Raw genomic sequence first — 13,963 nt, 5'->3', positions numbered from 1 at the left:
TCTCATTAGCTAGGTAAGGATTAGCACTGTCTTAACTTCTGAGCTTTGAGGAAAGACTTAGACCACCATGGCCTGTTGCAAAGTAGCTGCTGTTACCTGGGCCAGCCGGCGAACAGACTCTAGCGTGTTGGCTGGCAGCAGCCACAACAGTCTGCTCCTCCAGCCGAGCCGCCCTCAACTCCGGCCAGCTGGCGTTGGGACCACCAAACTGCAGGGCGTCCACTTGGACCCAGGTCTAGAAATCCCAGAGGATTTAAGGGTTGAAATTAATTAGCCAAATGTTGGCCCATCAGTCCTTGTTTCAAATGTTCAAATGTTGTTACTGGAGCGACAACAGAAATGAGAAGACAAAGTCAAGGTAACAATAGTTTCCAGGGCAAAGATGGAGTTATTTGTCATAAAGTTGGGAATCAGCCTGTTGAGGTTCCTGCTGGTGCAAGATCAGTCTCTCCATGGTTCAGCTTGGCAACACAAGCATCGTTTCAGTAGTGACGCCTGAAATGAGGACGGAGGGATTGATTTCATCAGAATGCATGAAAGGTGAAGCCTCATGCTTCTGCGTGGGTTTAAGCTAGGGCGTGGGCTGATGTTACACCTCTAACAAATGTAACTATGCATCGCAATAAACATGATTGAAAGATTCGTAGTCGTTCTGCGGGATTTTTTAGTTATATAGAATAATAGTTTGCTGCAGTGTCTGTAAAAACTCCAACTCGTTGTAAAAAGGAAGTAAACAAAAAAGAAACTCGGCCCTGCGAGCAACGGTGCTGCAGAAAAAGAACCTACATTGCTGCTTTCCAGTTGGTGGTGTAATTACAGAGTGATGCAAACAATAATGCAGAAGTTTAAAAACCAAATATAGCTTTGGTGCCGTGCCTAGCGGCGACGCAGAAGTAGAAATCCTGCTTCATATTTAGTTAACATCATAGGTTAGCATGAGGCAAGGCAAGTTTATTTGTGTAGCACATTTCAGCAACAACGCAATTGAAGGTGATTTACATAATAAATATGTAATAAATAAATGTGAAAAGTGAAGAAGAAGAAAAAAGTTACAGTGCAGTGGCAGGATAAAAAGACTTAAGTTAGACTTACAGTGTAGTACTAAAATTAACATTGTTAAAATATAAATTCAGGATGGTGTAAATAATTTATCCAAAGGCAGATGTAAACAAATTAGTTGTTAACCTTGATCTAAACGAACCGATGGTTTCAGCTTCCTGCAGTTTTCTGGATGTTTGATCCAGATCTGTGGAGCATAGAAGCTGAATGCTGCTTCTCCAGGTTTGGTTCTGGTTCTGGGGACACAGAGCAGACCTGAACCAGAACACCTGAGAGGTTGGGGTGGTTGCTATGGAAACAAGTCCCTGATGTATTTTGGTCCTAAACCATTCAATGAATTATAAACTAACATAAATATTTTAAAGTTTATTCTCTGAGGTGCAGGGAACCAGAGTAAAGACCACAGAACCGGAGTGATGTGGACCATATTCTTAGTTCTGGTGAGAACCCGGGCAGCAGCGCTCTGGATCAGTTGTAGTTGTTTGGCTGATTTTTTGCTGATTGACCTGTGAAGACACTGTTGTCTCCACAGGCTGGAGATAAACGCATGGATGAGTCTTCCAAGGTCCTGCTGAGACTTTAGTCCTTTAATCCTGGAGAAGTTCTTCAAGTGATAAAAGGTTGACGTAGTAATAGTGTTTATGTGTCTCTGAAGGTTCGGGTCTGAGTCCATGACTACACATGTAGCTGTAATAACTGAAGCTGTGCTGACACTTAAACGCTCTTCTTTTGATCCAAAGACAACTACTTCAGATTTGTTTTTGTTCAACTGAAGAAAATTATTATCCACTCACTGATTTGATCTATGCATCTACTCAACGCTTGTTTGGGCTCATTCTCACCCGGTGGCATTGTAATGTAAAGTTGTGTGTTATCTGCATAGTTATGGTAATTTATCGGGGTTCATGTTCTAAGTCTCTGGAAATCACCTAGAGACAACTTCTGTTGTAATAGACGCTATATAAATAAAATTGAACTGAATGATCATGTTGTTTATTATCATCTGATCAAGCAGAAGCATGTAGATGTTAAATAGGAGGGGTCCTAGGATGGAACCTTGGGGAACACCACATATTATTTTTGTCAATCCCGATGTAAAGTTACCTATTGTAGAAAAATGGTCGCTGTCCTTTAAGTAAGACTCAAACCAGTCTAGTACTGTGCCAGATCGTCCGACCCAATTCTCCAGTCGCTCCAGCAATATAGCATGAGCTAGCCTGCTAAGCGCAAATAGCTAACTTTGGGTTCTAGTGGTAACTGAGCCGATGTGGGTGTGTTTCAGCTTCCAGGCCTGCTCGCTCTCCCCATTCTCCCTCCCATGGATCTAGGGATGGGCAGTGTCAGCCCCGGCCAATATGGCGCCGTGTGGACAGACAAAAAAGAAGCATAAAAACAATTAATTATAACATTACAGGGCGTTTGTCCAGTTCTGTTTAAACAGTCTCTTGCTTTCATCAAACCCTCCCACCCAAGAAGACAGGGGTGGGGTGACTGGCTGACTCCACCTCCTAAAATCAGCTGCTATCAGCAGAGTAGTAAAGACATGATTAACAAAGGTTTTACTACTTTTTCTCTGTGGTATTTTGAACAAAACCTGTCCCAAACATTTCCTTAAGACCAAATAAATTGTATCAACTTTCGAAAATAAGTCATAATATGTCTCCTTTATTTAACTGAAGCACATTGTTTGTCGCTCCTGGAATTTGTATCAACTTGATCTGGTAATTTTTTTGAACTTATCATATATTTTGCAACATTTTTGTTAGTTTTAAGCAGATAAATGCAAGCATTTGGGGCAAACATCAGTGTTGGCTGACAGGTGCAGTTCAGACAGAAGTCATGTCAGCAACCGTCCTGTTTCACTCGTCTTACTTGTCTTTCCGTAGAGGAAGGGTGTCTGCAGTGTTTTTGACGGCGCATGCAAAGCTGACAGTTCCTGCCGTCAGTAGTTTAAAATTTAAGTGAACTTCATTAGCTGCAGTCACGTCACGTATGCTATTTTTATCTAAACGAAACTGTATTTTGCTGCTCTGTACTGTAATGATGTGCTGACTCAGCTCTGAAACTTTACACAGGAAATTCAATTGCTTTCATGCAGAGAGAAAACTGAGATGAGACAGTGATAGCTCAATGCAGCTGCAAAGGAAAGGAAAGCAAGGACCCCCGCCTTCAAAAACACAGTTATAACACAAGAGCTGGAGCCAATGCTTACTTTTTTTTCTTTTTCTTTTCATTTTTATGGCAGAGGTTAGCAATTCCCCTGCAACCAGTGTTTGTGCTGACCTAATCTAAGTGTCCACTTGGCCATTTAACAGTAATGAGACTGGAATCAGTCATCTCATCTCACTTGCCATTAAAGTAGATTACATAATGTGGCTTTAATGTACTGCAATGTACAGTAAAGCCACATTATTCCTGTCTTAATATTGTAGATATTTAACATATCAAATATCAAAACCACCTGCCTGATAGCGTGGGTTTGGGGCAGCTGGACTTGTCGTCTGGATTTGTTTGGGTCTTCAGTTCTTGAGCAGTTTTTTTAGGCTGCAGAGGGTCGTTGTCCCCCGGGGTGCAGGGGGGCTGGGGTGCAGGGGTGCTGCTGCCGGGTCTTTAACGAGGGTCAGAAGGGTCTTATGCATCTAAATTACATCATTGAGAACCAGCGCCCAGAGTTTGGTGGCAGCACATTGTGCTGACATGATCCACCTCCGTCAGTGGTTTGAGGTTGAAGTGCAGCCGTCAAATCAAATCAAAATCAAATCAATCTTTATTTCTATAACGCTTTTCATGCAAGTAAAAAATGTAATTTTTTGTAAGCATCCATACTTACAAAGAATTGGTGGGTCTTTGAGGAGCTGAACCGGTTTAAACCAGTACCAGAGTCTGTTTAACAGTCTAGTCTGTTTAACAAAGTGAGCCATGGTGACCCAGGTTTCTCCTCTCCTGCAGGTGTTTGCCACCTATCCCAACGAGGACTACGACAGACGCAACGAAGATGTGGATCCCATGGCGGCGTCGGCCGAGTACGAGCTGGAGAAGAGGGTGGAGCGGCTGGACCTGTTTCCTGTGGAGCTGGAGAAAGGTACTAGACATCATGTTGAAAACACCTCAGGGCTTTTATCAGTCTTCCCATGAGACGAATGGACTCAGGTCTGGCCACGTGAGCGTTTACAGTATTTTAACCAGCTCGAGGAATTAGTTCACTGATTTGCGTTGTGACAGGAAATAGAAAGCTAATTTTGTTTTCATGAAATTAGTTAATTTGTTATTACTGATGTAAAAAGGCCCGGAGTTCTCACCATCTGCCTTCAGCCGGCTGTTGGGCTTTCCACAAAGCTTTCGCTCTCTCCCTCTGAAGTCACAATGCCAGTATTCCTTCAACACGTTTGTCCATTAATATATGCATAAAATACTATATTTAGCTCTGTTTGCAGGTCAGGTTGCACGGGATGCCATATGTGACAGTGATGCAATGCTTTGTGTACAGTATGCATCGCTAAGATAGAGGCAGACTGAAAACCTCAGCACATTAACCCTCACACTGGAAATCTGGGTGTTCTTCAAGTCATATTTACAAAAATAACCACATATTATTTCAAGACCACATGAAAGTTGATTTATTTTTTTTTCTATGTCTGCTTTTTATTACAGTTAAACCTCTGCCACATGTTTGCAAACACCACTGATGTCAGCTTTAAAATCTAGAAAGAAAAAGTCCCCCTTTCTTGATAAGCTCTGACAGAACTTACACTGGGTTTGTGTTGTCTGGAGCTACAACAGTCTCAACACATGTATTTCTGATACACACACACACACACACACACACACACACACACACACACACACACACACACACACACACACACACACACACACACACACACGTAGCCTGATTTACAAACGGCTTGTGGTCTGTGGATGTCGCCGCATTTGTGTGGGATTTTAAGACTCCCCTGACTCGCCTCAACCCACAAGTGTCTTTTCTTTTTAAACACGGAATGATCTGCAACCAATCAGATATCTTTCTGGGGCAACTACCAATACAAGCCAAATATTATTATTAGAGTATTTTTAATAGAGTATTTTTGAATTTAACTGTCTGTGTATGAAAAGTGGGATTTAAATTAATTAATAAATTACTTGGATTTTTTTTTAAGGACCAGGGATTCAGAATACAACGCCTATCATTTGCGTAGCTCTATAGCTGCATATCTACAAAAAAAGCTATGTTTTAGACTAACTATTATAGTCTTGTTCTATAGCTGCAACTATGACTACTGACTCTAACACACTAGAGTTTACACTACCTAGAGGTTTACTAAACACTAACTATAGGCTTTACTAAACAGAAAGGTTTTAAGTTTAGTTTTAAAGGTGGAGGTGGTGTCAGCCTCCTTAACCCAGATTGGAAGTTGGTTCCATAGTAATGGTGCCTGATAGCAGAACGCCCGCCCTCCAAATCTACATTACAGATACTCTAGGAACTACGAGTAAACCTGCACTCTATATTAAGGAACATGAGGAGTCTCAAAAATTCTCACACAAATGCAGCGAAGTCTACAGACCACAAGGCGTTTGTAAATCAGGTTATATGTGTGTGTGCATCAGAAATACATTTGTGAATCTTGAGACTGTTTTAGCTCTGTAGTGTTGGACTATGGGGGGGGATTTTCTGCAAAAACTGTATGTTGGAGATTCTTGACAGATCATTGTCATATTCACAGACTCTCCTGACTACTGTACTAAAGGTTTGATACATTTTAAGCTTTTTTTGTAATTGCAAGGCAGTTTGATCCAGTAGTTACTTTAGATTATTAGATTGATGGAAAACAAACCTCATTTAATACTTTCCTTAAGTCCTTTGTAGGTTGGTGATCATGTGACCTTTCTGAACTTCTTTTCCACAAACACAGACGTGTCTTCCAGTAGGTAGCTTTAGGAATGAGGAACTCCTTGCTGCCCCAGTTTGGGTTAAATGCCTCTTTGTCAACTTAGAGGCGTTAATGACTGCAGCAAGGCTCGTATCTGTCTGCTCAGTCAAAGCCATGCGCTGACTTTTCGGCCAGACATTGTATAAGATCGGTGTGTGCAGAGTGATAAATCACATCTCTGGTAAAGAGAAGGGCCTTTAAATCTGAGGTGAAAGTAGTCCATACCAGACAACCAATAGCAACAATGTGACCCATTTTTGGGTCAGAAACTAAATATGAGAGTGTTTACACGGCTTCCTGTTTGCCTGGTCACCAAAAAAATAAACAAAAAAACCCAGAAAGACTCCTGGGAATCTTTGGAGCTGTTTAGTTATACAGGTACAGTAATCTCTCGCTATAACGCGGTTCACCTTTCACGTTTCGCTGCTTCACGGATTTACATTGTGCATCGTGTTCTGCATTCTGATTGTCTGAACAGTCTCCCCGCTTCTTCACTTCCTGTGTCAATAACGTTGGTTGCTTAGCAACAAGCTGAGAACGGCCAATGAACCAATGAGCTTCAGCAGCAGCTCAAGAACGGGACCTTTGATGAATCGTTCATTACAGTCTCAGATATAATCCATGGTGTCGGTTTATAAGAATCTTTTTGTCCAGAAGAAAAAAGAGCAACAACAACGACCCATAACTATGTTCTTCTCCTGCACTGCGGCTTTAGGAGAAAAAGATGCTACAGAGCGAGTCAGGATGCAGCAGCATCAGCAGGGAAATACACACCAGTCACTATTTGTCCTACTGTACTTTTGTATTTTTCATTTTCTCCCATTCAAATCCAGTTACTCGGGTCGCGGTGGGGCGGGGCTGATCTCCGCAATTAGAAGCCTTGTATAATAATTGTAAAAAAAAATAAAAAATAAAGGTTGCTTCTTTGCGGATTTCACCTATCCCGGGTTCTTTTTGGAACGTAACCCTCGTGAAAAACCAGGGATTACTGTAGCTGATCTCGCCCTCTGGTGGTCCGAAAACTGGCAGAGAGAGTTACTGGTGTGGGATCAGAAGAGTGGAAAATCTCCTCCTCTAACCCTGACCCTGGTCTGTTTCAGACGGGGACGGCCTGGGCATCAGCATCATCGGCATGGGCGCGGGCGCTGACATGGGCCTGGAGAAACTGGGCATCTTCGTCAAGACGGTCACGGACGGAGGAGCAGCTCACAGGGACGGCAGGTGAGTCCCACCCTGGACCTGCTGAACAAACTGTACCCAAACATCTAAGCTCCAGCAGTCAGCGCGCTGGGATTCTTTACTGAGTTTGGCTTCGTCCGGGTTTTATTTTCAGTATCAGATCTTTATTCTTCCTTCTTGGCAGCTGGAAAAACCCGTGTCCCGCTGCTAAGATGGAGCACTTATTTCTGTAAACCGTCTCCGCAGGATCCAGGTGAACGACCTGATTGTGGAGGTGGACGGGACCAGCCTGGTGGGAGTCACTCAAAGCTTCGCCGCCTCTGTGCTCAGGAACACCTCAGGAACCGTCAAGTAAGACTCGCTCTGAAGGAGTGAATGATCTTGGCTTTATTGCAGCATCTTTGGCTCATTTTCTTTTTCATAGATGGACACAGTAACAATTTTTGTGAGCAACTCTAGGAAGGAAATTGGGCAGCCATGACATTTTTGCAAAGGCCTTCACCCTCGTGAAGAGATGAGTCATAATGACTTGGGTGACCCTCTAGTCATTTTTTTTTTTTAACTTTATTTTTCAATTTTCAGAAATAATAGAAAAACAAGAACAAAAACAGGTATACAATAATACAAAAAAACAAGGGGGGGGAAACAATACTCTCTTATATAATAATGCCATTTAGTCCATCTTGCTAAGTACATCTCTGTTTTAAGTCGTAGGCTGTAGCTAATTAGTTCCATTGATCATATTTCTTCTACAACGTCCAACCATCGGCTCAGGCCAGGTTTCCATCTTCAGCCCATTTCTTGTAATGGCTTTCTTAGATGCAAGAGATAGAATTTTAAAATGCATATGTCGTCTTTATTTATTCCATCCTCTGGAATCACTCCTAAGTAAATAACTCGGGGATCTTTAGGAATCCCATATCCCAAAACTTTCTCCATGGCTCTCAGGATCCCAAAATGCCTGTATTTTCTTACACAACCAGAAAATGTGAGTGGTTGGCACTCAATTGCCCACACTGTCTCCAGCAATATTGTTGCTCACCCAGTTGTTTATTTTAATTTTTGGAGTAATAAAAAAAAATGAATTACATTTTTCAAACCAAATTCCCTCCATCTTTTGGAGCTGGTTGAGGAGTGTTGGGTTCTATTCATGGAGCCAATCCCCCTCTGACAACTCTATGTTTAATTCTTTTGCCCATTTCGCTTTTATGTACGACCCCTATAGTAATTTAATGCATCACAATAACCCTCAGTTTAGTAAAGCAGCATCGTTAGGTTGAAATTTGTGCAGGACTTTCACTACGGGAGAAGTTTATTAGGTTTTATTATGTGACACTCTGAAGGCCACAGGACTGGTGTTTTACAGCAACAACTTCCTTTACACCAGCTGAACTAACGTTGGCCCGTCCTGCTCACGCAGTCCACCAGACTTCAGATTTATATCATGTCTCTCGCAGGGACATGATTACACCCTTGTGCAGCTTAGCGCTCCTTTTAGAGGCCGCCCCAGCGAGGCCGGAGACTCCTCTCCGCAGCCGCCCAAAACACTGTTATCAGCAACAAACTCAGTTGGCGTCACAAGCATCGTTTTCAAATGCCGGGCGGCTATTTGTAGCCTTTTTTTTGCTCCCTGGAGTTTTTTTTGGTGGCACTGACTTTTCCAGCGAGCTCCTTTTGTAATCTAAGCTCATTCATAATTCAGGGTTTAGTTGGTCAGCACTGCGGGGATAATTGTTAGTGTTGTGTGACGTGAAGATCAGAGACCTCCACAGATAGCTTCATGCATTATGGATCTGCCCCGGTGACGGCGCAGGGCAGCCGAGCAGAATCCTATTCATGAAAAACATCAGGCCGGCAAACGGACTGGGACAGGAAATGCGTTTGTGAGCGTTTAATTACCCGTTAACGCTGCAGAAATTGGGAGTCGGGCAGCGGCTGGCTTAATAACCGTCTGCCGTTCTGTGAGTCACTGCAACTCCCCGTGTTTACGGCTCGCTTTAATTCAGCGCAGACTTGAGAACCTCGGTCAGGACAGTGAGACACTCAGGGAACTTTGCGGCCGCTGAAGGAGAGGCCGGCCGGTGATTTGATTTTAACAACCGAGAAACTCCAGAGAGCCTGTCTACGTTCAGATATAAACACAGTAAAACATGTAACTACACAAACTCAGGAAGACCAAAAGCAGTTTATTTCACATGAAAAGCAAGAAAAGGACAAAGTGCATGAACTCTTTGGAATTTACTGGTTTTCTATATTTATTTACCATAAAATATGGTTTGATATTCATCTAAGTTACAGTGAAAGACAAACCGCCGGCATTTCTTGTATCTTAATCGACACATCCGGTAGGTGTTCACAGTGCTGGTGGAAAAAGTAATTATGGGTGGTTTTTCTTGGAGTTAATAGCTGGTTGAACCTGGTTTCTGCTGGTTTCAGTAGTTGGGACCTACTAAAGGTTAACACTGCAGAAGTTTCCCATTCCTCTTTCCAGATTTACTACAGCTCAGTCGCTTTTCATGAAGTCTGATATGTTTAACTCTCTTAAGGGACACCCCATGTTCAGAATCACAATCACAATCATCTTTATTGGTTTTAGGTTCCAACATTGTCCAACAGGGAATTTGGCTCTGGTTATTTTTCTCTTTAGGCAGTAAATAAACAAATGTGGTACTTGTTGACATATATACAAATAAACATCTAAGGTGCAGCAGTTTGAGGTAGAAACATGACAGCTCTGAATAAAATAACATATATACAATTATACAAAACAAATTATACAAAAAATTATACAAAAAATACAAAAAGTGAAAGGTGCAGGAGCAGAGTGAGGCAGACATGATTATTATAAAGTGGAAGGTGCTTGTTACAGCAGTAACTGATGTTGTTAGCAGTTGCTATTGCTATTGTTATTGCACGTTATTGGTTGATTACTCTGAGACTATGAGTGATGAGATTCATCAGAGCAACAGCTGGGGGGAAGAAACTGTCCTTGTGTCTGGAGGTTTTAGCTACAGAGCTCTGTAGTCCTGGTCCTGGTCCTGGTCCTGGTCCTGGTCCTGGTCCTGGACCTGGTCCTGGTCCTGGTGGTGAGGGGGGGGGGAGTGGCAGTGGGTTTTTCCAGGTGGTTCTGACTGCACTAGTGGACCAGCTGTTCCACCTCCCGTCTGTACACGGACTCGGGTGGTTAAGGAACTGAAGAGCCTCAGAACCTTCTCATCTGTCAACGAAGGAAGTTTCCGGGGAGAGCCTGCTTCACCACCTCAATGTTACTTAACTTAATGCTGAAAACTCAACAGTTGAACTTTTATTTCATCCATCCACCTCTCTTCCAGTAGTGTTTGGATTGAAAGGTGCTGTTTAGCTTCAGGTTGATCTGGGAGAGAGAGCTCTGCCCTGCTGCTCAGCACCTCATGAACAGAGATGTTTGCCAGTCTTTCACTCATGGATTCTTCTTTCTTCATTGAGGATTCTGTTTTGTGCCGTTGCTGCTATCTTGGCCGGGTGCCACTCCCGGGAAGAGTTGCCAGCACTTAACTGGCGCCATTTATAGACTCAAACTGTGGACGGGTGCATGCATAAACAGTTTGTGATCACTTTGCATCCCATCCCGGCCGTGTGCAGAGCTGTGTCTGCAGAGACCAGGGTTCACATGTCGCTCACAGTTTCTTGCCACTTAAGAAAAACCCTGTTGTCCCTAATGTGCAAGTGTCATTGCTCAGTGGTGAACGGGGGGTGCAGCAAGTTTGCACCATATAAAAGCTGAGTTCAGTCCAGGTAGCCCCTGTGGTCACGGTGTGGGTTGAGCGCTGTGTCTGAATAATGTATGTCTTAATGCAGGTTTGTGATTGGGCGAGAGAAGCCGGGCGAGCAGAGCGAGGTGGCCCAGCTCATCCAGCAGACGCTGGAGCAGGAGCGCTGGCAGAGGGAGATGATGGAGCAGCGCTACAACCAGTACATGGATGAACAGGAGGTTGGTCTGAGACTCACACACAGAGTTGCTGGATCACAACCTTCCACCTGCAGCAAACAGCTCCCTGTGTTCCAGCTGCAACATATCCCCATTATTCTATTGGAGAGCCTTTAATCTAACCTCCAGACTCTAATGGTGCTTTTCCACTAGCACATACTCGGCTCTACTCAGCCTGGTTTCTTTTCCACTACAATTCATCACCTGGAGCAGAAGTAGGAGGTTGGAGAAACTGCTGTGACGTATTTGATTGTGTGATCTAAAGGAAGAAGACAACAACACTAAAGATGTAGAACCTGGAGGAGATGATAGATGTGCTGCTGGGTCTGTGGTTGTGTTCCATATCAAGTTAAAATGAGAGTGAGAGAAGCTTCAAGCGGCAGCGTTTTTTTATTTTTTTAGTTTGTCTCAGTGCTGCTGAAAAGTCAGCTGGAGCCGTGAGCAGCTATGAAGAGACAGAGCTCCTGGTGGATCTGGTCGTTCCTTATCGCCGTCTAGATCCCTTTTTTTTTATGAACATCTGACCCTCAGAGTTGGATCACCAAACAGACTTCTGCTGCCGTTGCCTGTCGAATAAAATGAACAAGAATCCGTCAGAGTCTCTTTCTCTGATTTCCTCCTGCTGACTCAGACGTCTGACTCCAACCCCCCGACCAATCGGTGGTCTGTAGTGTGATGATGTCAGATACAGCCGACTCAGCAGCTTAGAACCTCGGCAGAATAGATACAGAAAAGTATCTACTCGACACGTTAGACTCCTGGTGGAAAAGAACCAAACCGAGGCGAGGAGAGCCGAGCTGAGTAGGTTCTAGTGGAAAAGCACCAAGAGAGAGTTACTGGATCAGAACGGTGGAGAATCTCCTCTCCTTCCACCTGCCAGCAAACACAGCTCCCTGTTAACTGTTCCAGCTGCATCACATCCCCATTATTCTATTGGAGAGCCTTTAATGATGATCTAACCTCCAGACTCAAAGTGCTACATGAAAATGAAAAACAAGGCGGTGTTTTTCCAGTCCTCGCTGTGTCTCTGTTTCCCTTCAGGATTATGACATTTATCTCACTACTCCGATAAACGGTAAAAGCAGCGTCCAGCATGTAAGCAGCAGCACGATCAGCTGAGCTCAGAAATGAGGACAAATCAGGATGACTCATGTTGTGTCCTGGAAAGCCTTTTGTTGTTTTGTTGATCAGGTCTCAGCTTTTCACTGTTTTCACTTTGGTGAAACTACTGGTGCTCAAGGAGCTGCCCTTGATGTGGTGTAATGTCTGAGGAGCTGGCTCTGTTCATGACCAGGAAGAAAGCAGGGTGGTTCTTGAAAAGCAGTGGGGTTGCATAAAAGGGGGACGTTAGGGTGAAATGTTGTTCTTTGCGCCATCTAGTGGCCATTTGGTGTCAATGCAATGAAGAGAATCTCCATTAAATGTGTTGTATTCTCGTCTACTATGAGATTTTTATTGTAAAAATTAAACCAAGCCTGTTTTAAATGACACAATTTCAAAATTTTTACTTGTAAAATAAGACCTTGAGTATAAGTGTTTATAAAAAGACCCCAATTCAGCTTTTGCCATCTAAATGCTTCCTTCTACCTTCTTTTATTTCATGTCCATGTGTTCCTGACCCTGCAGGGCGGTGAATATGGCACAGATGAGGAGGAGGACGATGATGAAGAGGCCAGTCCGCCGTATCCCAGCGCCATCGAGGTGTTTGACTTGGCAGAGAACGAGGACATGTCTCCTCTGGAGACGGACCCTGAGAAGCTGGCGCACAAATACAAGGAGGTGGGACACGACTCCTCGCAGCTTTTTCTCTCCACTCGTGTGTTTAACGTTAACGCTGGTATTTAAAACTCTGCATCATCTGTCTGTGTCTTTGTTAAAGCTCCAAATTAAACACGCTGTGACTCAAGCGGAGATCCAGCAGCTGAAGAGAAAGGTAAATCTATTACTATGAATAATATTTATGTGTCATTTTGGGAACAAGAGGAGTTTTGTCTGTCGATATGATAATGTGATTAAAGCGGACGCTCGATCCGTCGCTACAGCTGCACCACGCGGAGCAGGACAAGCAGCGCTGGCGTATGGATAAAGCCCAGCTGGAGCAGACCCTGCAGGAGAACAAGGAGCGGATGGAGAAGCTGGAGGGCTACTGGATGGAGGCTCAGAGCCTGTGCCAGGCGGTGGACGAGCACCTCAAGGAGACGCAGGCCCAGTACCAGGCGCTGGAACGCAAATACAGCAAAGCCAAACGCCTGATCAAGGAGTATCAGCAGAAGTAAGACCGGACCGCCAGCAGGGAAGCTGGAGCTGGAGCTGGAGCTGGAACACGTCAACCCAGATCTGATGTTTGGTTTGTTTAACAGGGAGATTGAGTACCTGAAGAAGGAGACTCAGCGTTGTGCACAAGCTGGAGCTGAAGCCTCTCTCCTGAAGGAGGAGTCGGGACAACTGGAGGAACAGGTGAGAGTTGTTCACTGTTCCTAATAGGCCTTGTTGAAAAATTCTAAATCGATTCTCATATTAATTCCTAAAAATCCATTCGTATGTCTTTTTTTTTTTTTTTTTTACCTTGTCTGCACACATATTAATGGTTAATACCATGCTGGTAAAAACCTAAGGCATATGTGCATTATTAGTATATTTAACATATATACATATACATACGCATACATACGCATACATATATATACACATACAAATCTGCAACAAAAACCACAAACACGAAACCGTCACGGAGCCGACCAAAACACGAGCAGCAATCGACCCAAATCTTGATATCTGATCACAGTCTGAGCTAAGCTAGGCTAGGCTAGGCTAAGCTACCGCTAAC

General features: G+C 43.7%; 1 protein-coding gene across 1 annotated transcript in view; it reads left to right on the top strand.

The window, feature by feature from the left end:
* LOC133419805 (neurabin-2-like) overlaps nt 1-13,963 on the top strand; it is a 34,848-nt gene that overhangs the window by 17,469 nt on the left and 3,416 nt on the right. Inside the window, exons 3-10 of the mRNA XM_061709227.1 lie at nt 4,009-4,141; nt 7,091-7,211; nt 7,416-7,520; nt 11,007-11,139; nt 12,763-12,915; nt 13,016-13,069; nt 13,179-13,408; nt 13,497-13,593. Coding sequence (XP_061565211.1) covers nt 4,009-4,141; nt 7,091-7,211; nt 7,416-7,520; nt 11,007-11,139; nt 12,763-12,915; nt 13,016-13,069; nt 13,179-13,408; nt 13,497-13,593 — 1,026 coding nt within the window. The remainder of the gene's footprint in view (nt 1-4,008; nt 4,142-7,090; nt 7,212-7,415; nt 7,521-11,006; nt 11,140-12,762; nt 12,916-13,015; nt 13,070-13,178; nt 13,409-13,496; nt 13,594-13,963) is intronic.

The sequence above is a fragment of the Cololabis saira genome, chromosome 19, assembly GCF_033807715.1.
Source record: "Cololabis saira isolate AMF1-May2022 chromosome 19, fColSai1.1, whole genome shotgun sequence".
Taxonomy (NCBI): Eukaryota; Metazoa; Chordata; class Actinopteri; order Beloniformes; family Belonidae; genus Cololabis; species Cololabis saira.
Note: the sequence above shows the minus strand (reverse complement) of the source record. Positions and strands in the feature narration are given on the sequence as shown.